We start from the raw sequence: 27,907 nt of genomic DNA on the forward strand, positions 1-27,907 counted from the left end.
GCAAAAATTTCAGTTAACTTATGAGGAAATTACACTTATTTTCAAATTTAATACAATTAACTTACAATGTAATAGATAAAAAATAATAAAATTCATTATTTTTCCTTAATTCAACTGTTTTTCTGTAGATAACTCTGTTATTATTATCATACATCGCGTTACCATTTTGCCACAAAGATTTATAGCATAATTTATAAAATTAAATTAAATACAGTAATATTTCTTTTAAACACTTGGACTCCGAATTTCTTGTTGTTTACCACTAACCAATGCTCTGCCAGCTAATTTTTTTTTCTAATAAAGTAAAGTAACGTAGTTGTTCAAGGTACATCCCATGCTTTTTTTTAAATATCGGCATAAATAATTAGTTGCCGTGAAAACTTCGCTGCAGCGATGATAGACTATTATAGAAAACATTATAACTATTCTGAATTAAAATAAAAAAGTAATGAAATGTTATCTTTTAGTAACTAATTTGTCTCTCGAAACAAATTTTGTAAACAATTTCTATTAGGCAGTACAAAGTATTTTGACCCAAACTACAAACGCAGAATTGCGGACTCGTCGGTGCAATTAGAGCCCGTTGCTGCGGTAGCGCTTGCTTGTTTGTCTGTTTTTGAATAAGTACATGTACATACTTAAATCCGAAGTTTGTAGTACCTAAGCTGAAATCTCGTTCTCTTAAAATACGACTAGCTGATTTTAAAATCCTATAATAATCTGTGAAATTGTAATCTTCTGCTGATACATCATGAAATACAAACTGTATTTCATATATAATGGCCATCCTTAACTCTAATCAATTTACCTGCTTATCACTCGGGTACTGTTATTGGGTGTTCAGATATATTTGGCGAGTTGTCGGTAAATATTTGACGAGTGGAAGTAAAAATAGCTTCATTTTTATTTTTATTAAAAAACAATACGAACTGAATTCCATTTTTTTTTAAATCACCTGGCTTATCCGGGAATCGCACCCGCTAAATGTAAAAAAAAAAACCTAAAATGTTTACTGTACCGATCAAAGGGTTCTTCAAAATAACATACCATCTTAATTAATATATGTAAATCAAGCCTTTTCCGATCGGTACAGTAAAGGGTCAGGTCTTTTTTTTCATTTAGCGGGTTCGATTCACGGTTTAGACAGGCAATTATTTAAAATTCTTCGAATCCAGTTCGTATGCCAAACCGGGTATGTGCGTGATTTTAATCAAATTAATACCTTATGTAGGTATTTTGATCCTAGGTAACTATTTGTTAGTCAAAAATCGAGCACAGTATAACAGATTAAGCCTTCTCAACGGCGATAAATAATACTAGAGTTGTGCCGGCTCGGTCTTTAAAAAGAGCGCTCCGATCTCGGTCAAAGGAACTAGTTCGCTCTTTTAGTTCATTTAGTTCAGGAGCAAATATCAATCAAATAAACAGAGCGAGAGCGTGAGCTAGCGACTTTCTTCACCTTGACTCAGTCCAATCATTCGCTCCCGACCGATTTGTTACTTGGTACTGACGTACCGACTACTGAACTAAAGGACCGAGACGACGAAGGACGAGAGATGAACTAGTTCCTTTCTGTCCGTGGTGGGATTTCATTCCTTTTAGTTCTTCGGTCCTGACCGACTCAAGCCTATATAATACGAGTACATTATGTGCACCGTATGGATTCGAAAAATTGCAAATGGATATGGCGAGCAAAATGCAAGACAAAAAGCTGTATTATTCAGAAGTTAACAATACCACTTCACCAGCTCACGCTTCACGTTGACTGTTAACCTGAAGTCAACATTTCAAGATTCAGAATTATTACTTCTAGTTCTAGCAAAATATTGAACATTGGTTATGTATAGAAGTTTTCATACAAAAGAACCACTTTCAATGCTTTTAAACTCGACTGAAGTTTTTGACAAGGTAACAGTTACCTAACGGTTTCATCCTTGCCTTTGTGACTTTCATCAAATTATGCTGGAAGTAGGTATAATTTAAAATAAACAGTCGCATACCTGGTACGTGTAACTCATGAAAAACATACAACTGCGAAAGTTGCAAACGCAAGGATGAAGTGGTTTTATAAAATCAAGTGTGTTGCGTTTATCCGAACCCTGCCTTATCCGAAGATGAACATCCCATTTCATTCCCTCTCACTCTTCAGGTATTCTTCTATTTGGCGAGCGTAGACCACTTAAACCTAACAAATCCTGAAAACAATAATAAACATTTGTTACAAATAGGAATTGCAAAGCGCTAATATCTCTCTGTCGCACTAATATGGAAGAAGTGATAAAGAGAGATGACCGTTTCGTTAGCTACAGCGCAAACGATTGGCACTTGGCTAGGCCCTTTGATGTTTTTATCCACTCGATTCTTACTACCTACTTTTGCATAATATACTTAAAGTATTCCTCCACGCCATAAAAACAGTGCTCTAATAGAAAACTGGTTACTTTTTTTTTGTATCCCACAGCGTTTAGTAGTTTTGTACAGAACTATGCACATATTATACGCGTTCTTCTTATATATATCCGAGTGCAGAGGCAGCGATTGGCGTGGGCGACGTGTGCCACCGCCTACGGCCTCGCGGTCGGAGGGGCCTCGCGCGTAAGTAGTAGGTACTCTATATCTCAGACAACGTAAACATTTTCGTTATTCCTTGCTCCACCAGAGGGCCTCGCTAAATGTACCTTGCCCACATAAAATTTTGGTCTTGCCCCGCTACTGTCCGAGTGGCACCGAGGTTGGTGTAGAAGATTTTGATATTGCGTTCTATATAGCTTGAGAATTTAAACAAACCTGGACGGTCTTATTCAAGTAAAAATGCTTTTTAGGGTTCCGTACCAAAAATCTATTTAATATAATTACAATGGAATCTTATGTATATCAGATGTGCACCATGATGGGGGCCTGTTTTTGAACTGGAGGTATATTGTAGCTAGCTGGCGAGGTTGCACGGCGCAGGTGAGCGAGGGAGCAACGCTAACTGGCGCGGGTCCGTGCCGCGCGATCTAGCGGACGCCCAGATATCTTACTTGGATGCTCCGTGAGAAGCGTGCAGTGCGGGGGAGTGTTCAGCAGACGCAGCCGCTCTCGCTGCCCTCCTGCTCCGAGCCCATCGGCGACTGCGTCTGCAGGTCCACAGCTGGGCCGAATTAAGGAAAACTATATTCGTCAAACTTATTACAATAGAACAATGTATTTTTCAAGGATAACGAAAGAACGTTTTCAAAATAACAAAATTCCTGCTATGTATATTTGTCTATATCTATCATATCGGAGCGGCCAGGTGTGGTTTTCTCGATGGTACTTAAATGCAAAGGGGAAAATTCAAGGGGCTGTTGGATATAACGGCACCACTTTTCAGCCTGGCAACATCAGATTTCTCGAAGCCTAGCAACCTCATAACAAAACAAACATTAGAACACAAAGATTAGAAGTCAAACCGCACTCTATATTATGGATACGGCACAGTTCTAGATTTTAGGTTTTTGGGAGTATTTTGAAGCCGTACGAAAGCTTTGAACATAACAGAGTTTAAATTAATGTGGACACAAAAAGGTACGTTGGTTGTCGAGTTTATCTGTGTTTCGAACATCAAGGTATCAGTGGTTTGTTTCTTTAAGACAATAAGGCATAAGATAATAATCCTTCCCAAGCAGAAAAGCGCCTTGCAAGACGTAGCCGATGATGATCACACTTGGTGCAAACCAATCAAGAAAAGCGCCTTGCAAGACGTAGCCGATGATGATCACACTTGGTGCAGACCAATCAAGAAAAGCGCCTTGCAAGACGTAGTCGATGATGATCACACTTGGTGTAGACCAATCAAGAAAAGCGCCTTGCAAGACGTAGCCGATGATGATCACACTTGATGTAGACCAATCAAGAAAAGCGCCTTGCAAGACGTAGCCGATGATGACCACACTTGGTGTAGACCAATCAAGATCTGAATCTCAGCAATGAGCGCATCTTGCTCTTAATGAACTCATAAGGCGCGTTATCAAATCGTCTTCCAATATTCCATGAGAGCGAAACTCATCATATCGATTGCGTGGAAGATGGTTACCAGTGTTACCACAACGAGTCTGCATTTCGAAGATCTTGTTTCCTCTCATTTTTGGAATGTGATTTAGGTACTAACGAAATTAACATTGACATTGCTCATGCTCTGAAAGTGGGTAGTTGTTGTTCTGAAAGTGCACAGACAATGAGACGTTTCTGCACTAGAATAGTTTACTTTCCCAGTGGGTTTTTTTTTGTTTATATTACGATAAGCAATTAAAATTTGATATTAAATGGATGTACAATTTCCATTTTAACATTTAACTGTCCATTCCATAAGTCACGATACTTTTATCTACATTGTTAATTGAAAGTGGCTCAAGAAATACTATAAAAGTGTATACTCGTAAGTGTACATATGTATTTTACTTTCCTCGTATTCGAAATGAAAAACTCGGGTGAAAGGCACCATTTCAGTATCGGACTATTGGCGCTCTCAGTGCGTTCGAACTACTACCTTGACAGAAATGAGCGCCTTTCATTCCTCGGTTAACAATCTACTAATTTCAGAAGCTCTTTCATTTTTCAACAGCGACAATTGAGACTACATATTTTTAAGTTACATTACCAGTTTTCATTTGTTTGATACTGATTATGGTAATGTGAAGAAAAAAAGCATGTGTGAAGTCCCTAATTCGCTTAGCGGGCCTAAACCCATTTATGAGGAGGCCACAGGAGGCCTATGTCCAGCAGTCGGACGTATATAAAAACTGGTACAGTCAAGTGTAAAAATATGTCCCATAGCTCTTAATTCGCCGACATAGGGACACGTGTGTTGAAATGATTTGAGGTAAACTCCATGCAAATATTCACCTTCTGACTATGATTTATTCATCAGAAATTATTTGTTTCAATTATTCATTCAAGTAAATTACTTGTAACTTGCGATTGAAAGATGGTTTTTACTTTTTATTTTACATATACTTTAGTACAAACAAATTAAAGTTCTGATATAAATAATTAAAAGACATGAAATACAATACCTACAGGGCCTACATATGATGGTAAAAAAAGTCTGTATTAATAAACAATTCACAATACACATAAAACGATAAAAAATAAAAAGCCTAAAAACTATGTGTCAACCACAAACTACGGGTAAGCAACGTTTAACGCTAATTTAGTGAAAAAAATAAAACAAAGTTCGATTTAATGTTTTATTTAAAATATGTATATTCAGCGTGTATTATGGGTATTTACAATAAACCAGGTTCGCGACAAAAACCAGTCATTGAGGTTTACAAAATGTAATAGGTATTCTTTAATATTATTTTGTCATTGATGTTCTCAGTTATCAGCATTGATCGTAAAACTTTTTACCATGGAAAACGAAACTAAAAGGTTTAAGAAAGACGGATGCGTGCGCGTTGTAATATACATATCCTTATGGCAGACGGCACTCCACTTTCGTGATGTGTGCGTACACCAAGGCTCGGAGACCAGTTAAATTTCTAAACCGTTATTATGTACTTGGCGCAAAACCTTTTAATGGCTCGAAAAACCGTTATTTTTAAACCGGTTTTTATGACAACAGTTCATGTCAAATTAATCGGTTTAGAGCAATAACAACCGGTTTCTTCCTATGTCGGTGTCTATGTTTACGTGGCACACCAACAGTCCGGCCGTTCGTCACTCGTTGAATAAATCGGTTTTTTTAGGTTACAACAAAGTTCTTAAAACGTTCGCGTTCTTATAAAAGTTCGGAGGAAAACCGAAATAAAACAATATTTTATAGGCCGGTTCCGAGCCGTGGCGTACACAGCTTCAACATTTTAGCGCACGCGCACGTCTGCGCATACGCAGCCCGTGTGCTGGCCTTTATAAAAAGGTACTGTCAAGTGACCGATACCACTTCTATCTCTGTATCTTTAGGTATTTAAATAAAAGTAAACAAAATCTACCCTCAAATGGCTCCTTAAGCCAGTTGAGGGTAGATGAAAACATTACATGATCAAATAATGTAGGTTAAAGTCAGGTCGTTCAGTGACAGATCCCGGCGGTATTGTATTTGGTTGGTTAACCAATAAATATTAAAACTACCCGAAAATGTACAAATTGTTTGTTTACTTTTATTTAAATACCTAAAGATACAGAGTATAGAATACAGTAATATGATTCAAGGTACTGTTGACAATAATTGTAGATCAATGCAATAGTCAGTTGGTAAAAAAAAACTAAGATTAATAATAATGACATTAGACAGTATTAATTTTCTTCCCTTTCTCTGAGCAAAGTCGGCTCCTAAAAGGTTAAGGTCACAAATGTGTAAAAAACACATTTACAAATTTACATAACATATTATTAGTAGAGTCAAACCAAGATAGGTTAGGTGCACGGGTTATTGTAAACGTCAACTTCCATGAAATTTTGACGTTTACTTGACACTTGCACCGTCTGGGCCATCAAAATCGCTACCAACTTATCTTGATCTGACTGTACCTGGGTGAATCAACTGTTTTTGTTTTGTTATCCTGTCCCGTTGTCCAAGGGACAACAGTGGCACAGTTTGTTTGAAGAGACGTTGTATGCCGTTCTATTAACATGCTTAGTAGGGGGCCCATTGGTTATAACGACCACAAAAACGCAAGTTTAATACATTTAAGTACCATAAAATCAGTATTTCAATGAACTTTTGTCCCCTGGACAACTAATCGTAACCATGGCAACGAGTGACGCTAAAAAGTTGATTCTCCCACCTACATTTTTATTGCAGATTGATAAAAACATATAAGCATGATCAGAAGAAAATACCGAAATTGCAGTAGTGTCTGACCAAAGTCGCGCGCAGCGGAACACACAAAACATAATTTAGCCCCTAACTCAATTATCCAAAAGAAAATTCGAAAATAAAGAATATATCTCACATAAATTATATTACAAAAAATTCTACTAATATATGTTATAACAATGTCAAAACTACTACTAAACATACAATAGGTATTGCTCTCAAATATATGTAACCATTAACGTTACTGTTGACATCAAGCTTGGAATGACAGTTTTTTTACAGTATTACAATTATTAAAAATGTTATAAAACATTAATAAAAGCCCAAGAGCGGTGATAATCTCACTAATTAAAAAACTTTAGATATAATTTATTAGAATCATAAGATTTTATTCTTAAGCACTAATTAAATAAATAATACTAATTACAAGGACCGCGGGACTCGGAACCTGATCTTTACTAATATATTATTTATGTCTTAACCGAACTAAACCAATCAATCGACAAAAGATCGTGTGTCTGTTTGTGTGGGTGGGTGTGTGTGTGTGTCTGTAATTACTTCAAAGTGGAACAATTATTAATTTTCTTTAACCCTTGCTGTGGACGTCATCGGAATGTCTTCCAAAGAACACCAACGACGGCCACAGCTGTCAGCTGCGCCAATGCAATAGGGACTTACGCGGCACTCCCAATTTCGCTTAAATAATCCCGATCGCCTGGCGTCCGGGGTAGGGCATATTCCGTCGTCTGGCATTCAAAGTATTAACATCACACTTAGTTGATATTGTAAAAGGGAATATAGATATTTAGCTGCCAGCCTGCCACTAAATCAATAAAAATTTTTTTACGAAAATTCTTAATTTACCATACCACTGTGTCAATATACAGTTCTAAAGAAAGTGGAACCTCGGCACCGACATAATGCCACAAGTATTTTTTCCTGTCTTGTTATGTTTATTTATTAATAAAGCAAATGATATCGGCCCGGTCCCGCGGTGCGTGCTATATACAACACAGAGCTTTAGTCGTCCCTTCATACATATCGTACCTTTAAAACGAAAACACAAGTGCAATGAGTTTCTAGCCGGTCCCATATTGGGATACCCTCCTACAATTTAGGAGGGATTTAAATCTCGGGTCAGAGGTGTAGGTTAGAGCCGGCGTAGCTTTATTTGACGTTCATAAGCGCATTGTAATATGCCTACTTGGAGAATAAACTATCTTTATGTTTAATGAGGACGCCTGTTGCGGCCCGCCTGAATAAATATACCTAATAAGTATATTTATACGCGCGTAAAACATAAGCGCGAGGCACGTCTACACTGGCCGTTTTGGTGTGAGGATATTGCCTTGCGCATATGCTCGCTCTGTGCGGACCCGCCTAATAATAAATTTTTTGATTATAATTTATATAACTTCATTAAACAAATATACAACCAGTCTCTGGCGCGTTAAAAATATGTCTCTGTGTCCAAATTACTCAAAATATTCGAATTTAAATTATATGTTAGTCTGGCCAACTAATTACACAAAAAAGACAGCGAAATTTAAAAAAAATATATGAGACCTCGAACCTTCGTGCCTTCATTTTTCAAATTTGCCGCCTTTTTTCAACAGATAAATCCATAAGAAAGACTATAATATGGTGTGTCACTTGATTGTTTTCGTTTCAAATGTGCGATCTCACTATTCGCCCTAATGCGACGTCCTGCAGCATACTTGCACTTAATAACCAAGTACCCTAACAGTCTTTAGGGAACAGATTCCGGTATAAGTAGAAAATTGACTTATTTCATCACATGATTTTATGAATAAAAATATATCAAGTATTATGATAGCATTACAACATTTTAAAAACATGGAAATTACACGCTCACATCCACGGCCGGCAAAAGGTCCCACTTTTTCGCTTTCCATAAGGACGCCTTGTCCAGTTATTCGTATAAAGATACAAGCTAATCTCGTCCTTATTGCAAGGGACAAAGTGGGACTTTTTGCCGGCCGTGGACACATTAACCTTTTCAACGCCAAGAACACTTAAAGTCGTCGTTACGAGTCGTGCCCACAACGCCAAGGACAACTATAGGTGTTTTGGCGGACGCTGTCAAAGTAACCTTCACTTTCGAGTAAGGTTTACTTGCGCCCGGGACCTTGGCGTTAGAGTGATGTTTGTGTTTATGACATAAAGCGTTCAAAAGGTTTAATTCCATAAAGAGTCAAAACAAATAATTGGACATTGCTGTTTCTTTAAGCCAAATACGGATGTAAGATGGCCGCCACTCTAATGATACAGCTAGGTGAATTTGTAAAATCTGTTCCCCATTATAAAACTATGCAAAATCTTAGCGCCACTTCGAATGAGATCAACTAACTAAATATGATAATTTCAGAACAACCGCTATAATTGTTATGTATAATATATACTATGTTCGAGCCGAGCGAAAACAGACCTAAGTCCATCTAGCTCAGGCTTATTATACGTTATTCGCCTTATGGTTTTTCAAATTACAATTACAGCTCGTTATTTTTACCAGATTAGCGTAAAATCAGAGGGCCTAACGCGAAAATCGAGTATTCTTTATCTGCCTCTTTATCGCTCTTGCACATTCAAACGAAAGACAGGTGAATAGACGAACGGACGAAGTGGCGCGTGGTAGACCCTCAGGCTTCTTAAAGTCATCTACAGGGGTCGGACAAAAAGTGCGGATGACGTAAAAATGACGTACTTAATCTTGCACACAGGATGATGTTTAAGTTTGTATTTAAACTTCCGTGTGACATGTAGTAACAAAGTAGTATTAATGAAGTAACAAAATAAACGTAAATAAATCCATGGAATTAATAATACAGGTGGTAGGGTGATGTAGTGAATAAAATAAATTTCACGAAACTTGTTACCATAAGGTATAATTATTTGAAATTAGTTAGAACAAGTCTGTGGGATCCTCAGATAAATAGGTTTAATAGTCAAAAGTGGGAACAGTAGGTAAGATTAGCAGTATACGTGTTTGTCACGTACCTCCAAAAACGGAAAATTGCCACAATATTCGAGTAAAGATGACATGACATTTTAGAGCGTTTTCTTATACATTAGTAAATATAAATTTTAGCTAAATATAATCGTGAAGATACAATAGCTAAACAGTAACGAAGTCAATTTATTGTTCATCTGATTGACAATGTGTCAGTCAAAAACGTACTTACTCATTTCAAGTGGCGATATCGTTTAATAAAGAGGTTGATAAATGATAAGTGATAATTGTTTATGAAAATCAAAAATACTATGTATTTGAAATCATCCTATAAGTGGTTTGACGTCATGCGCACTTTTTGTCCGACCCCTGGTCATCTATTATGTGTAAATTATTCCATAGAGTAGCGCTAAGACATTACCTTATAGTCCACATTTAAAAAATCTATCACCATTCAGCATTCATCGCATACAAATTGTATGGCTCCTACCGGTCTTGCATTATGTACACTCCAGAACACAATAAAAAAGCGTAAAAAAACATTCAGCCAGATTTGTTAATTGCAAAATTTAAAATATATAATAAAACACGCTTTTTATTATGTCCTCAAATGTATTTTCGCGTGCTTTTGTGTCTTCAAATTTCAACGTACAGCAAAATAATAAGGCTCACATAAGTGTAGACAGCTATCAGCAACTACTGAAGTTACATTAAAACCTAGTATCACTGTGGAGACACACAAAGCACATGCCTTACGCTTTAGACCTGCACTAACTCCCGTAGACCATTCAGTTTCGGTTCGAGGACGAAACTTGTCAACGTCTGACTGACTGGAATGATTCATTCGAAAAAAAGTCTTCAAGGTGTTGTGTCATATTAATTTCAATTCTAACTTAAGGGTATTAGAGTTGCTTTTCAATGATAAAGCTACATATGATCGCGGTAGAAAAAAATGCACTTAATATTGCTCGTAACATCTCTGAGAGTAAGAAGCGATGTGATATAGAAAAGGTACAATTTCATCCGTTCCCGGATAAAACTTTAACACAATGCAAGAAAGCTCAAAATCACAAACTTTTTTTAAATTTTAGAATACTATTCGTAATCGTATATAGCGTTTACAAATTTAAACTTTAAACCGTTAACGGTCGCTATTCCAACAAACCTATCCAAGTGTTTTTTTTTCTTTGTATGGACTTGAGGGCGGTGTCAAGCCAACGTCAAGTAAAATGCGTGAGAAATTAAACACGGAAAGGAATAAAGGATATTCGGAATTTGAAAACATAAGCGATGCTTATTTCTTTCCTATTCGCAATCATATGCAGCTTCCACAAATTCAAACTCTAAGTCAACGCATTTCGGTCGCTATTTCAACACACCTAACCTTACAAAGCCTCTCTTCTTGTATCTCTTGAATGTCCATCCAGCCAGGTCGGAGTGCGGCCGGGCCCTAGCAGGCGCAGCCGCCGTCGGGCTCGCGGTGGTCGCCGGGCGCCTGCCGCAGGATCACCTCTTGCACTGCGCACCGCACGACATTAAGGAAAATATGGAAACGGAACGGACAAGCTGGGAAGAACAGTTGTTGCGATATTGTGTTACGTTTTACGCTAATTTTTTTATTTTATAGGGAGCATTCCAAAAACTTGTCGCTTCTAGAAGTTTGACACTGTTAATTGTTAAACATCATCTAACCAAAAATCAGTTTGCTACCATTTTTAGAAATTTTTCAGGTTAGCTTTTTATAAGCGACACTGATAGAATGCGTTTTCCATGAATCACATATCTACGACTTAGGAAGGACAATGTTAAAGCAAATTGATATTGACAATGTTAAATTATGCAGTGCTTAAAACGGAACGCAATGATCGTCATATACGATGTTTATCTTTTTAAGATAATCAGCCAAAGCTCTAAGGTACAAAATTTAAGTATGTTATTTAGAATGATTATTATGCTTAAGTCTTAAGAAAGTAAAGATTATCTAAGAAGTGAAAGATGTGGGCCCTTTTTAAACTAAAGGGGACTGATAATCTACACAAAAGTATAGTATGAAAAATATATATTAAACAGAAAATGTATGAAGCATATGAGTTCGGAAGAACGCCGACATACAATAGACATTACCGTTCATCTCACCTATATTTAAATTACAAGCATATGATATAGATAGAATATAGATACAACGATAAGTGAAATTGCATTAAACTTATTAAGCCCATAAATACGTAAGATTACAAATAATATTTAAAAAGCATACGGGTTAATACGAACACTAAACATTTAAAATATGTATAATATTTTATCAAGCCTTAAAAGCGTTTGTGAGAGAAAGTATTGTGTATTGCTAATATGTTCTGACACTATATTATATAATTTAGAAACTTTACCCACTAAAAGATACACATGTTTGAAGTTACAAACACATGCTCAAATGGTTAGACAATTTTATGTTACGTCGTACAATCGTCACCACTTCTAACAATTTGAAACTCTATTGCAAAGGCTTAAGATCTAAGTACCAATTTTCAGTTATTATGTGCCCGTATTTTACCGGATTTCTACGTTTTTATTCATCTACATCAAAACATTACCATACAGCAATACACAAATAAATCTAACGAGAACAATTGAATCAGCTATCGTCCCGCCATCATGGTATAATCTTACAAATATTTCTGTTCTTTTGTCTACTTATGTAGTTATTGATTCAACTGTTACGATAACAGTAACTACTAGCACACGGAAGCGACGCTACGTAAACAATATTTAGAGATAGGTGAGGGACGCCGTGAGCGAGATTCAAACACGCAATAATCGATTAATTTTATTAATAGAAATACATATGACAAGCAATTATTATTTGAATCTGAAATTAGAAATTAGACTCAAATTTATTTGTTGTAGATAATACATTTCTAATAATAAATAAAGTAATGTGCAACCATTATATTTCATTGGTGTCAAAAGGGACTCAACGTGTTAAGTTCGGTTCCGCGCATGCCTCCCAAATGTCCGGAACACCAGTGTTAAGTGTTTAAATTTATAAACTACGAATAATTTATTCGATATGCTCACTATACTAACTATCCTGCATCTTGCCACTCGATAAGCAGAAGAAATAACATTACATTACGCTGGCAAGCAATTGTCCTGATCTTACCGTAAAAAAATCGCATCTACATCAAACGAAATCTGGTTCTAAACTAAACGAAATGTTTTGACAGAAATATTAACATTCTGACCACCAAAGGCCCAAGAGAATTCCGACAATGTTCACGAATTTTCATATAAATTTCTCTCGCTCACTTCGTCTACTCTGGGGTACAAATACCGTACCTGTTTGAGTCAGGATATCGCCAACACTACTCTCCCGTGCACTAGTATAATTGATACGTACGAGTAATACATACAAGCGACATAGATTAGTATTAGTAACGTTACTTACAACGGTGTTAGACGGTAACCATCACCAACACAGGCACTTCGCGGGGCGTGAAATTAGTTACAGAACGTGTAAACGTCAGCTGTCAGTTTGACAGCTGTCATCCTAAAGAATGGCCCAGAAAAGGCGTCTACATTTTCTGACACACCAACCGATTTAAAAGTACGTAAGTATGGAAAACCCGTTTAATAGCTAATTGAATATTATTTTGAATCATCTTATACCTTTAAACGAGCAATTCTTGTATATTTACATATTTCGGGGATCTCGGATACTGCTCTAACGTGCTCGATGAAATTTGCTAATATGGGGGTTTTCGGGGGCGAATAATCGAACTAGGTCTTATCACTGGGAAAACGCGCATTTTTGAGTTTTTTTTAATGTTTTTTGAGTAAAGCTCAGTCTCCTAGAGATTAAACTTTAAATAACATTCGATTTTTAAGAAACATGTACTCAAACAAAATTAGAGCCGTGTTGCTATAAACAGTTTTAATTTTGTAGAATATATGATTATGTGAATCAGTCATCTTAAGCGACTAACAAAATTCTAATATCAAAATTTGATATGAAGGTATGACCGTAAGACCATTTCAACTTCTGTAGCTAATTTCACACCATAAAACGTTCCATGGTAAAACAAAATGACGTCACATTTGTTCTTGCTTGACACTCCAAACTCCCGCTAGCGTGTTAAACATAAATGTGTTCTAGCCGACACGCATTATATGTATACATACGTAAACCGTACATAATGGTAGTAAAACTGTGCAAACGAGCGTGGATAATATAAAATGTTAGGATTTCGGGGTAAGACTCTTTGCCTATTAAGACAGATTTTGTGTTAATCAGAATCATGACTTCTATTAAATACGTCGTGCCCTACCAAACTTTATGCCATCCTATTTTACTGAAACTTACCCGTTACTGAAAGATAATAGGTTAAACCTAACTAATAGTTAGTCATTTTGGTAAATAAGTGTGATAAATAATATTTTTATCTGTTGCCGACCCCAAACCCCAACTTCATTATAACAATCTTATAAAGTAAAGAGAAATTATATCACATAATTTCCAATGCCATTGTTGCATATCGCGAGATTAGATGGTTTCGAAATATCCCGTGATAGAGGTGCCAGAGTGCAGAGTTATAATAGCTCGCTCAACTCAAATATTTATTCATATATTTTGATAGATTATTATCATCATAAACAAATATAGCTTACAGTCTATTTCTTTAGGTTTTGTTTACATTCCTTCAAATAACTACATAAAACAATAAAACAAACATTTACCTTGATTACCTTACATTTGAATTTAGTTGTAATTCGACTTGGTTCAAGAAATCTAGGCTAAGATCTTTTGACTTAGTTCTTGTAACACTGCTATAAGTTATTTCTCCAAAATGTAACGATTTTTATCAATAAGCATAACAAACTACCATATCTCGTTATCCTCTGGCACCGCGATCAATCCCGAACCTCCAAATGATATCATGATTATGTGTGTAATAAACATAAGTAAAAAATATATGTTGCAAAAAGGATACTGTCTTCGGGAGGCTTGCTTTCAGCGGAGTCCATGCCAGGCAGAGCGGCCGCTACTCGTCGAAATAACTGAAAATATTCAAGAAAACAATTAAGCTCCTTATTATTAAAACTAAGAAAACCTCTGTCAACATACATAAGTCTTTAGTAAAATCATCAAAATCATTTTCAATTTGATAGACGTTTATGAGTATATGGATACTTTAGCCGCGTGGGTAACATACAATAGTTTAAAAAAATTGGTATCAGGTTCGATAGTTTAATACTTGTTCATTATTGGTGGTGCCTTTTCTGATTTCATATTAACACCTAATAACGAACATCATATTCAGCTTCGCCTTTCAATCATCAATAAAAACCTGCCGCTCGTCCGACACGTCGGTCTTGCCGACCAACATGATGACCTTTGACAGTTTTGTCAGATATCTCAGCTGTTTTACGTCATACCCCGCCTTAGCGCTCTCTATGAGCATCACATACAGCTCCTTCGCCTTGCGATTCTCGTCCTCAGTAAAAACCTACCGATTGTCCGACACGTCGGTCTTGCCGACCAACATGATGACCTTTGACAGTTTTGTCTGATATATCAGCTGTTTTACGTCATACCCCGCCTTAGCGCTCTCTATGAGCATCACATATAGCTCCTTCGCCTTGCGATTCCCGTCCTCAGTAAAAACCTACCGATTGTCCGACACGTCGGTCTTGCCGACCAACATGATGACCTTTAACAGTTTTGTCAGATATCTCAGGTGTTTTACGTCATATCCCGCCTTAGCGCTCTCTATGAGCATCAAATACAGCTCCTTCGTCTTGCGATTCCCGTCCTCAGTAGAAATCTACCGATTGTCCGACAAGTCGTTGTTGCCGACCAACATGATGATGACCTTTGACAGTTTTTCTAGTATTAGAGTGATATCTCACCTGTTTCACGTTATAACCAGCCTTAGCAGAAGTCTCTATGAACATCACATTAAGCTCCTTCGCCTTACGATCCCCATCCTCGGTAGAAACCTGTCTCTTGTCGGACAAGTCGGTCTTATTGCCGACCAACATGATGATGACGTCAGAGCCGCGCTCGGTGCGGACGTCGTCGATCCATTTCGAGGTTTGGTGGAATGAGTTTGCGTCTGTGAAAAGATAAACGGATTTAGTGAGTTGGTGTTCAAAATTAACCCCCCTATTCATAAACGTCTACTAAGGTTGACAAGCCGCTAATAATCGTTTGTCCCTTTCCATCAAACCAATACGTCGGAAAGGGACAAACGATTATTAGCGGCTTGTCAACTTTAGTAGACGTTTATGAATGAGGGGAGTAATTCTATAGGAAATTCAAAGATAATACCTACTCTGTAACTGTTGACATAAGTTTAGAAAAAAAATCGTATTTAATTATCGCTACTATTGTAAAATTGATTTACTCGTCGTATCGATAGGTATTTGTTTTATTATTGTTATAAAAAAAGAACTCAATGGAATGTAGCGTCCACTGCAACTTGATTCAAAGTAAAAAAATAAGAACGAAGGCCGCAATAGAAAATCGATATAACGTCTACAGACCTAAAGTATTTATATTGATCTAGTAAGAAATTATATCTCTTAATGATTGTCAAAATTCGAAACAAACAATAAGATGTATCTGTGTTTATTTGTGCAATACCTACTGCAAAAATAGCCCCTTTTTTAAACGGGATAAAATTTTAATAATTTATTGCAGTAAAAGAATATTTTAATAACTTAGGTATATCGTAAAAACTGTTCGATGGCTTACAGGCAATCAGTTTATCGGCTTATCTTAACGCTATAAAAGTATTAACGAACTAGTTCGGGTCTGTGGTAAACAAACGTAATACATATTCGCGTAATACGCAGCAACAATTATGATAATGTTATGTTATTGACCTCATAGCACAGAATACATTAAACCATATTAAAGTACAGAAGATCAGTCTAACAAAAGCAATGTTACACAAAGAATACCCCAAATAATGCCTTTACTTTTTGTAGAATAAGGGCTCATTTAGACGATGGGAAAATCGCATGCATGCATTAAATTGCGGTATTTGATCGGTCGGCTGAATCCGATACAACCTCAGTCCGCAATGTAACTAAAATCGCATGCCCTAATAAACTTATAATGACAATCTAATGAAAATCTTGTGTTGTAAGTTACAATACAAGATTTTCGGGTTTACTAAAAATTACCTGTACCCCTAATGTAAATAAATTCGATTTTGAAACGTGACGTACGCGTTTGCGTTTAGTCTCATTTTGTATTGGATTTAGAAAGAGCGCGCCAAGCGGGACGTTTTGGAAACTCAACATCCTATACAAAATGAGACTTAACGCAAACGCGTTCGTCACGTTATGATGTCGATAAAATTTACACTAGGGGTACTGGACAACATTGTTCACGTTACTTTGTAAAGATAACGGCCGATCGAATGTTCATATAAAGTTATTGCTAAAGGCGTACTGGTAAGGTATTAGGTTAGGAGACACAATGCACACACTGCACACAAACCCACACTTCATTAGATCAACAAGGTTTATTGAGGCATTGGCCCGCCAAAGGCCGGGTGTGGACAAATATTTGCCGATGGCGGGCGCCGTAACTCGACCAATATTGGACGCCAACGTTCCAATTAGTTTAGATTACCTAGGCTAAGGGCGGGATAGGTCGTCTGGATTTCAGATGTTTTTACTAGTTGTAGGTAAGATGAAAGTCTTAAAGAGGAAAGGGAATAACCGCTTCGCCATACGAATCTAGTCCCCATTTCCCTCCCTGCGCAATTTCACCGTATGTCCAAAAAAACTTCCACTTTCGTAAATCGTAACTTAACGGAAAATTACGTAAGTACATTTTTTTTCGGAGCTATGATTTCGTAATTATCTCGCCCAGAATGAGGAGCTTTTCAACCCAGCCAAAATTTATCCCAATAAATCGAAAATAAAATTCGTACAGCATATTATACGTATTTTAGAGCTCCTTCACCACTCTGACATCTGTGAGTGAGAATAACAATCTTGCAAGTATTGATTGCCGGACTCGGGTTTTTCTCGATTCAACTAACCGAATTAGAATTCTTACCAACAACAACAGATACAGCGAGAGGGGGGGGACTAAAATATGACAGTATATTAAGCAACAATATTTTAACAGTATATAATAATGTTAGCCAGAGCTGAATTCAGTCCGTTGCCCAACCTTCGACAGACGAGGCCGTCGGCACACTTTCAGTTTCAGAAGTCATGCAATATCTGAAATCGCTTCCTAGTCGTTTCTTTATGCTAGAATATATATACGTAACTAGCTGTTGCCCACGACTTCATCTGTTCTTCTTCGTTCGTTTCCGTTACAAACTTTCAACCCCTTTATAAACTTTTCAGGGGATGAATTTTGAGAAACGCTAATATCACTTTTATCGTATTTTACGAAAATGTCTTATTACGAATTTTCAAGTTCCTAACTTTATATAAACCTTGATCTCATACAAACTTTCATCCCCTTTTTAATTGAATTTAATTTGGGATGAATTTCCAAAAACGCTGATATCTCTTTTCTTCTATTTCAATAAATAACTTTTCCCGAAGTTACAAGTTCCTAGCTTAAAGCCATACAAAAGATATGGCGTTAAAATTTAATGGCCCTTTTTATACCCCCTTAGGGGTAGAATTTTTCAAAATCGCTTCTCGACTCTAGTACACTTTATAAATGCAACCTATTGTGCAAATTTCAACTTTGTAGCTTTTGATGTTGCGGCTCTGCGTTGATGAATCAGTCAGTCAGGACACACGCATTTATATATATATATATATATAGATAATATAAAAGGTAAGTAATTACATCAAATAGTATGACGTTTTAGTGCAGTTACATGCTGTTAATATTTTAATTTAGTATATTCCCTACTAATATTATAATCGCTACATAAACTCTTATATATCTGTCTGTATCTGACATCTCCGCGCTAAAGAGCTAAACTGATCTGGATGAATTTTGGTATGGAGAGAGTTTGAGGCCCAAGCAAGATAATAGGATAGTTTTTATGGAACTTCATCGCACGCAGACAAGTGCATAATATTGTTTTATCATATGGTTCATATTTGTGTCTTGTGTCGGCTATAATAACAATCAGGAGCATGTATAAAATCTGAAAATTTTACAAAAAGCTTATTTTGGAATATTAAACACAACACAACGTATTGATTAAAACAGTCAACGCAAAACCTTTCAAAAATATCTTCGCAAAACTATGTATTAGATTATATAAAAAATATTTCGGAATATAATTTGGAGGCAAAAACATATTTCACGATTTTGACGAAGACGTACTTTCTTGCTCCTAACGAACAAGGATAATTAGTGGACAGCAACATGATATTCAAATATTCTTATGTATTTAAAAGATCAGTGGTCCATCTTTTCCTTGTGTAATTATTTTCAGGCAAATGGCAGCCTTTTATGGGTGCTATTGTCACTGCAATATTATGGAGTCGTTAAAACGCTCTGAAGTAAGAAATAGTCGCCTTAGGAATTCTGCAATAAACGTAACTCTTGGAGTATCTATGGGCTCTATACAATCCTTTCGAAGAGTAAGTATAGTTAGTAGGTATTTTTAGGTCAAATTCATTTACTGGTATATATTTTATCAAGTAGCGCTAGTTGAATCTCTTCCCTCAATATTTTTAATACCACCTCCGTGGCAAACAAACCTACGGCCAGCCTGATGGTAAGCGATCACCTTAGTCTATAGACGCCTGCAACTCCAGGGGTGTTACCGATCCTATAAAGACCTGTATACTCCTTATTTGAAGGATCTCATACAGTAGCCCTTCGAGAAAACCTCAGCAGGGAGCTCATTTCTCACAGCCTGAGCGTCTGCGGGAGGAAATTCGTCTTAACCCACACAGTGCGCGACCATTTAGGTGTGTGGATGAACACCCTGGCGACGGCGAGCGATGCGGTGATAGAAAGCGGCCGTTGGCATCATGTCAAACAACTCTTCAGAGCGCAGCCAAAGCATTGTACGAGCGGTAGAACACACACAAGGAGACAAAGTCTATGTCGCTTGTGAGTTTGGAATCATCAGAAAAAGGCAGCACAATGCTGAGCAAGCGTAAAATTGAACTTTGTCAGTATTTTACGATGAGCCACTGTTCTTAATTTAATTCTATTGATGACGTAAACCCGCAAACCAATAAGTTTTACAATATTCCAACAAACATTGTTTTTAGGGTAAAAACATTATTCTGCAACTTTCACTTCAGAACAATGTTACGCAAACATTTGGGTCGTGGGTAAAGTTTTAAAGCCCGACGACTTATTCTTAAACTTTCCTTGCAAAGTTGGCTTTTTATGTAAGGCTTTTTACGAACGTAGGAGTTTTGTTTTTTTTTTTCTTTAGCACAGAAACCCTTGTGCGAATTCATTTTGAATTTATTGAGGTCAGTTAACCGGCTTCTTGAAAAACAACTCCATTGTCGGTCTAATTTATTTTTTTTGGGCACACTTGTTGCGGACTGTAGAAGCGCTGGTGGCCCAGCGGTAAGAGCGTGCGACGAGCTCAATCAGGAGGTCGCTGGTTCAAATTCAAACCCCAGCTTGTACCAATGAGTTTTCGAAACTTATGTATGAAATATTATTTGATATTTACCAGTCGCTTTTCGGTGAAGGAAAACATCGTGAGGAAACCGGACTAATCCCAATAAGGCATAGTTTACCCTCTGGATTGAAAGGCCAGATGGCAGTCGCTTTCGTAAAAACTAGTGTCTAGGCCAAATCTAGCCATTAGTTGCCAAGCGGACCCCAGGCTCCCATGAGCCGTGGCAAAATGCCGGGACAACGCGAGGAAGATGATGCACTGAAAGAAATGTTTGCATAACTGTAACAAAATTTTGGTTACTGTTTACACAAAAATTGGGACTTGCGAACTATGTGTTATATGTTACAAAACCGTGTTTGGCTATCAGTGCTCAGGTACTGGGTATACACTACAAAATAAGTTTGTAAATTTATGCAAAGTTTATTTTCTTATAACCGTAGTTTAGTTATTTAGTAAAGTTACAAAACCAGTTCGGCTATCTATTTTTTTCAGTGTGACTTGTTGCGGCAGTGGCTCAAATGTAAGTTACAAGATTTGAAGCGCACATACAAATACAGTGAAATACGCAGTGAATCTGAATATCAGTGTGTAAAAAAGCCCCTGCAGAAGAGTTCACGATAAAATGTCGTAATTTGCGCCGATCCGATTAAATAGTCCAACTGCTCCGAACTGTACCCTTTACCGTCTATCCAGAAAACTAATACCTTTCTCAACATTGAACAAGTCAGACGTCCTACATAATTCTCGAGCTCTATGTCTCCCAGAGTCCCCGAGCTCCTTGCTGTCCATCAAATATTCACACCGACCGACGTATATCACCGCAAAAAGTCTTATATTCGCGTGGAAACTACGGCGGATGACATCTTTTAAAGGAAGAAAGATGCAATAAAGTGTATCGGAATGTTTTAGGGAATAGATAGCTGCCGACAATATATTTATAAGAAACATATACTTATAAATATAATTGTTTTGCGATTGTGATAGATACAGTGTCTAGAATTTTTCAAAAGTCTTAGATATATTCACACAGAATAAAGTAAATTGTATCGGAATGTTTTAGGTAGGTAAAAGATGCGGATGTTTTTTATAAGAAATGTAAGTATTGTATAAGTATTTGAATGTTTAAATGTTTTGCAGTTGTGATCGATAATAAATGTAAAGAACGCAAAGTGAAACTGATTCTGATAATATAACTGTTTCTAGTTATCTAACAAATATTCAAAGTACAGCGTCACTGTCCGACCTCTATCTTTACAAAAACTCTTATGTTCTTGTATGGTTTATGACGTGTTTAAAGACTTTAAAGGAAAGAAAGACGCAAAAAATTATATATGAATGTGTTCAATAGCGAGAGAGTGGACTGTAATTCGAAAAAGGGAGGGCGATAGATAGGGAATGAAATTTAGGGACCGGTTGAGCAAGAAAGTTGTGAGATATTAAAATTAGAATATTAAATTAAAACTAAAGTTGGAAATAGTGAAGGAATAAGTTACCTTTTAGTCCGGGAGTTGTGAAGCTGAATCGTTGGTCGCCGTTGAAGACCGCTGGTGGTGATTGTGGCTGTCCTTGTCGCCAGCTAGAAGTAAGCTCACAACCGTTACCTTGAGTCCTCCAACTTAGACCTAGGATTTTCCACTTCGCGGATGTGCCTGGTGTCTATTGCCGTACAGTAACTGAGGAGGGTGACGTCGACGTCAAACTGGTGTGTGCTAAGTCCAAGGTCGCACCATTACGTAAATTGTCAGTGCCGCGTCTCAAATTGCTCGCAGCGGTTCTGCTGTCTGACTTGATGGCTTCGGTCGTGGAGGCTTTGAAGCCTTCCACTCGGTAGACAGAATCTTTGCATGGTCGGACTCAAGTGTGACAGTTCTGAGCTTACTTCTAGCTGGCGACAAGGACAGCCAGAATCACCACCAGCGGTCTTCAACGGCGACCAACGATTCAGCCCCATAACTTCTTCTAACTTAACGTAACTTCGCCCTACACCATTTTGCACTTAAGTTTAATTTAATAGTCTAATCTTAATACATCACAACTTTCTTGCTCAACCGGCCCCTAAATTTTATTCCCTATCGCCCCCCTTTTTCGAATTACAATCCACTCTCTCGCTATTGAACAGAATGTTTTAGGGAATAAGTTGCAGATATATATTTTATAGTAAATATGTCACTAAATACTGTAATTTTCGGTTGTGATCGGAAACGAACGTAAAGAACGAAGAATGAGTTCCAGTTATTCATCAAATATACAGACGGAGTCACTGTCTGACCTACACACTATTACCTCGTAAATATTGAATATCGTCAAGAAAACTCATGATGTCAGAAATAGGAAACAGTAAGTTGCGGAGCTATTGTTTACCAGAGAACTTTATTAGGTATAATTATTCTGACCGTTGCATACCTATTGGTACTTGAAATTATTATTTTCTACTCGTCGAGTGTAATGGTTGAATTAAGGTTTCGTATACCAAATATAATTACGTACTTTTCATGTATAGACTTCCAACTCAACTATATTATTAATTTCGATACGCTGTAGTCAACTATAAGAAAATTTGACAATATTCGCACGTTTCTTGTACTACATGCGCGTCTTTTGTACTACATTTTTGTCTACAGAGATACTTATCAATTTTCATTAATTATTTAGGTTTTATAGTTTCATAAAAAGTATTCTTTTATATGACTCGTAGAAAACGTATTGTATAGTAAACACTCCTATAATGGAACAGGCACCAGTAATGGGATGGTATAGAAAAATCCTGTAAAACAAGTATTTACCATCAGTTTATAATCGCTGGCAACTTTTTACCATAAACAAGAGCCAAAGAGCTGCTAAGTTTAATTTTTCATTGACATTTGTTAGTTTGAAAATGAATGGTGCCATACATCCCATGACTGGAGCAAAAAACCACAGTTTTAATTGGTTAATAATATTGAAATCTATTGCAGTAGCTTTCATTAAATACATAGAAAACATAAAGGAGAAATTGGACATTCAACTTTTAAAGCGTAAAGCAGTAGAAATTTTACAGGTGTCGGTGAAATATCAAAAATACTCCAAATTTTCTCTTAAATGTCCCATGATTGGTGCCGTTAACATATACAATAATGATATAATAAAATTTTCAATCTCGTACCTTAACTCAGCTAGCCTCGTTGCCTAAACACGGTACTCGACTGAAATAGAGCGAAAAGTGTTCGGTGTTCGGTTTACATTGGGGAACACTTTCGTGTTTGGTTAAAAAATCAACGTGTGTATTTATATTTATGACTGCCCCTTTCAATCTCGGTAGGCTCTAAGGGGGTGCTACCCACTGGTTAGAAAGTAAAATTTAGCGACAGATCTAATTAGGGCCTAATGGGGTCCCAGCGCGCACAAGTTTTTTGGAGAAATCGCGAATCGTCTGGTTGACGTAACTGGTGACCGAAGAGCTGGCGGCTTCCTCGCACAACGTAACAGTATTGCGATACAACGAGGAAATGCCGCCAGCATCCTTGGTACAATGCCTCAAGGGTCTATTTTAGATATAAGCTAGTTATAGTAATCATCTGTATATATCCATTATGTATATTGTTATTGTCAATAAATAGAATTACTATTAGGGCCTTGTCAAATTTGCAACTGTCCAACCGTACAATTCCCACAACCCTTGACCCTTGTCCGGTCCATATTCAAAAGTGGATCACGAACGATTCAAATCAAACTTAAATAATTGTTTAAGGACTTGAAATTTTATATAAAAGGAAATACTGGAAAAATTTACCATCTCGGGCAAGTCTCCAATTTGCGATCTTTTGGAACACAGGTCTAATGTAACTTGTATGTGGTTGGTAGATAGAGGGTGACCAAGACCTCCATTGCCCAAGTCTGGATGCGAACCAGCGTTTTCTGCAGCATACTATTTATGTAGTACGTTTTTTTCAAGATTAGCAATTTTATAACCTCAAATGTAACTTTTCCTCCAAAATTAAATCTGAGTAAATATGCACTGAACGTGTCGTTTACATATATTTTACCGCAATATTAGATATCATAGGAATGTGAGGAACCCTAGCATTTCGGATTTAATTAGCACTACTTCCGAGTTTAGAAAAACTCTAATCGAAAAAAAAAACGGAGTATACTTGTAGTGTTTCTAGTTCGACTGAAAATAACACTAATAAAAACATTTCAATAAAATAACTTGAATTGTTTTTTTAGTTATAGTTTTAGTGGGGTTTTATTTCTCCTGATTAATTATTTCCCTTAATCATTAAGTTTCATGTCATCGATCAATCCAAGATTGGTCATGTAACAAGTATTTGTTTATATACATTAGTATCATTCATCAATCTTATCAGAAGTAATCTGTAAATAAGAACTGATGCAATAAACAATTTCTAAACATAAACAAAATAATAAATTTAACTTAGCCCTCTCAACCCCCTAAATAAATACTAATAAGATAAAAAATAAACTGGTTTAAGTTATTCACAGTATTAGTGGTGATAGTTACAACAACTGTTTCAAATTTTAGGTATCTGTTAATTGCATTTAACCAATTTACAAGACCAAAGTGTTCCCATAAATGCTTTGTACTGAGCACTTACTAAGAACTTTGCTACCCAAAACTGGGCATTTAAAGAAACAAAAATATACTCACTGGTTATATCATAGACCACCACAGCAACAGTGGAGTCCCGGATGTAAGAAGGGATGAGTGAGCGGAAACGCTCCTGACCCGCCGTGTCCCAGAGTTGTAGCCGCACCGTGCGGTCTTCTAAATACATGGTCTTCGAGAGGAAGTCAATACCGATTGTTGCCTGCATAAGGGAAAATGCATTTAAGTTGAAGTAGGTAGCGATAGTAAAAGATTTAGTTTAGGTAGACGACTGGTTTGGCCTAGTGGGTAGTGACCCTGCCTACGAAGCTGATGGTCCCGGGTTCAAATCCTGGTAAGGGCATTTATTCGTGTGATGAGCATGGATATTTGTTCCTGAGTCATGGGTGTTTTCTATGTATTTAAGTATTTATTAATATTTATATATTATATATATCGTTGTCTAAGTACCCTCAACACAAGCCTTATTGAGCTTACTGTGGGACTTAGTCAATATATGTAAAAAAGTCCTATAATATTAAAAAAAAAAAAAAGTTTTTAATAGAAAACTTTACTAAATCAAACAAGTAACTAACTAAAACCACACTTAGACAGTTCAAGAACATATTTCTATAATATACCTCTTGCATTGAATGATGGTCTTGACTCTAGGCTCTTCAAGAACTTGCATGCAGTTTTCATTACATTGCGGTCTTTGGTTGATCAGAATTCATTGTACTATGAGGTTAGCAATATTGCACATGTACAGGTACAAGCAACTCCCAGCAGCCTCTGGAGCTCTAATTTTACATACAATGCCCATACAATTGCCCCCCTCCCCCTCCTAGTTCACTGGCTGGATACGCCCTTGATAATTGCATGCAAATTCTTGTCTAAATGGGGCTTAGTTAACAAGCTTAAATTTTCAAATACTTCATTACCAGAAATAGGAATCCGTGGGGCAAAATTGTTTGACAAGTAGGGAGTTCCTGTATCAATAAACTCAACTATTCGATGCTAGTTCTATATAATAGTGATCAGTAAAAATATGTTTTTATTAAGAGTAAAAAAATAATTAAATAACAACTCAATATACTCTTTGTTTTTAAGACAAGACAAGACAATTTTATAATTTTGCTCATCCCAATTCCCGAAAATATCGAACAAATTCTGGTTGGTTACTTTAACAATAGTAAATGGGACATTCACAAAGAAAAAAATTTGGATGAGCAAAATTATAAAATTGTCTTGTCTTGTCTTGTCTTAAAAACGAAGAAGAGTATATTGCAGGGGTTCCCAAAGTGTGCGCCGCGGCGCCCTGGTGCGCCGTAGAAAGTGAAGAGGGGCGCCGTGAGTTCTATCATCATCCGAAACCACAAATATTCGCGGGTACCTATTTGAGCGCTCGCATCGGTAAATAATATAGCGTCGTGTCACTCTTTTTCGACCGTGATTTTAAATTTACAAGGGCGCCGTTGCAAAATACTAAACTTGTAACTGCGCCGCATGTTGAAAAAGATTGGGAACCCCTGGTATATTGAGTTATTATTCTATTATTTTTTTACTCTTAATAAAAACATATTTTTACAAGCAAACCCTTGAGTGATCACTAGTATATAGAACTAGCATCGATAGTGAGTTTAATGATACAGGAACTCCCTACTTGTCAAACAATTTTGCCCCGCAGATTCCTATGTCTGTTCATTATCATTAGAGTAATGTAATCATACATTGTAGTAATGTGAAAATGATGTGGTATTATTAATGCTAATGGTTAAAATATTTTAATAACAATAATAACAGTTGAGGTTGACACACATTAATTGCAGCAATAATGTAATAGGAATTTAAGACTAATCTTTCTTGTTTTAAACAAACCAAAAACATGAAAGTTGCATTTTAGGTATTTCAAAATTACAATAATCTATTAACTCTTCAAGTGGCATATATCGTTTTTGAGTTATTGGAATTTAGATTTTACTTTACTTAATCAAATTTGAAATTTATTGAAAATATTTTTACACATATTGTACATTAACAGCTATGCCACTTGGTCTGTTTTTTCTTTCAATTCTTCGATATTAAGATTTGAATTGATTGTATAATTAATGTTTAATGAATATATCTCATTTATAAGCTTCATTAACTGTTTCTGTCAAATAGATTAAAGATTGGGGTCATACATCCTAAAGTTAATTATTCGCAATTCAGAGTTAACAGAATTCTAATGAGAACATAATTTTAATAACAACATGGGTGACTCACCTGATAAGTGTTGTCAAAGCTATCATACATGAATCTAGTGATGAGTGAAGTCTTCCCCACTGAAACACATCAAGATCTCGTGAGTACGGAGGTCGGGATACGAGCGGTCGGTAACGGTCGCGTGAGAACAGCCCCCAGCAATGTACATACTGTACACCGTTCGTTCGGAGCGTAACCTACATCCTAATACCGTACTGAACGTACCCCTCTACTCATCACCATCACACGACCGAGACCGATCACCCGTAAAACCCCAACCAAATATAGGTCACCAATTCGATAAAGTCTAGACAAATCTATACTTACGTGTCGAAAATTCAAAAACTAACTATTAAAAATGTACGAGACATAATTTCCCGACTTACCGCTCTGTTCGCCCAGGAACACGAGCTTGAACTTGCGTAAAGGATTACCGAATTCACCCGACGCGGACATCGTGAGTTGTGTAAATTAGTTCGCTAAACTATTAATTTCACAGTATTTCTTATCACAGAAAACTACATGAACAGTGACAGCTCGAGCCACTCCTCGCACACGAGCGCAGCGCCGCCACGTTACCCGGCGGACTGACGGCGCGACACACAAGCCAACTCAGCAAAAATTTTACTAATTGATTTTTTATTTATATTTCGAATTAAAACCAGTTCTAATTTATTTGACCGTAGGTAACTTATAATTATGATTCATTTTCCATAATTTGGCTCTTATTTGTATGT

General features: G+C 36.7%; 1 protein-coding gene across 4 annotated transcripts; it reads right to left on the reverse strand.

The window, feature by feature from the left end:
• Nucleotides 1-625: 625 nt before the first annotated feature.
• Nucleotides 626-27,773, reverse strand: LOC133519315 (ras-related protein Rab6). 4 transcript variants are annotated; one of them, XM_061853350.1, is made up of 7 exons: nucleotides 27,557-27,773; nucleotides 27,192-27,250; nucleotides 24,990-25,149; nucleotides 15,660-15,865; nucleotides 14,741-14,807; nucleotides 3,024-3,133; nucleotides 626-2,195 (listed from the first exon to the last, which is right to left on the reverse strand). In XM_061853350.1, exons 1-6 carry the CDS (start codon nucleotides 27,624-27,626, stop codon nucleotides 3,063-3,065), a joined length of 633 nt encoding a protein of 210 aa, XP_061709334.1. In that variant the 5' UTR covers nucleotides 27,627-27,773; the 3' UTR covers nucleotides 626-2,195; nucleotides 3,024-3,062. The 4 variants fall into 4 exon arrangements, 3 of the variants coding, with proteins under 3 accessions (XP_061709334.1, XP_061709335.1, XP_061709337.1); XR_009799614.1 differs by lacking the exons at nucleotides 626-2,195; nucleotides 3,024-3,133 and adding exons at nucleotides 5,197-6,492; nucleotides 6,750-11,270 and having other exon boundaries at nucleotides 27,557-27,770; XM_061853351.1 differs by lacking the exon at nucleotides 626-2,195 and having other exon boundaries at nucleotides 2,804-3,133.
• Nucleotides 27,774-27,907: the final 134 nt, after the last annotated feature.

The sequence above is a fragment of the Cydia pomonella genome, chromosome 6 (assembly GCF_033807575.1).
Source record: "Cydia pomonella isolate Wapato2018A chromosome 6, ilCydPomo1, whole genome shotgun sequence".
Taxonomy (NCBI): Eukaryota; Metazoa; Arthropoda; class Insecta; order Lepidoptera; family Tortricidae; genus Cydia; species Cydia pomonella.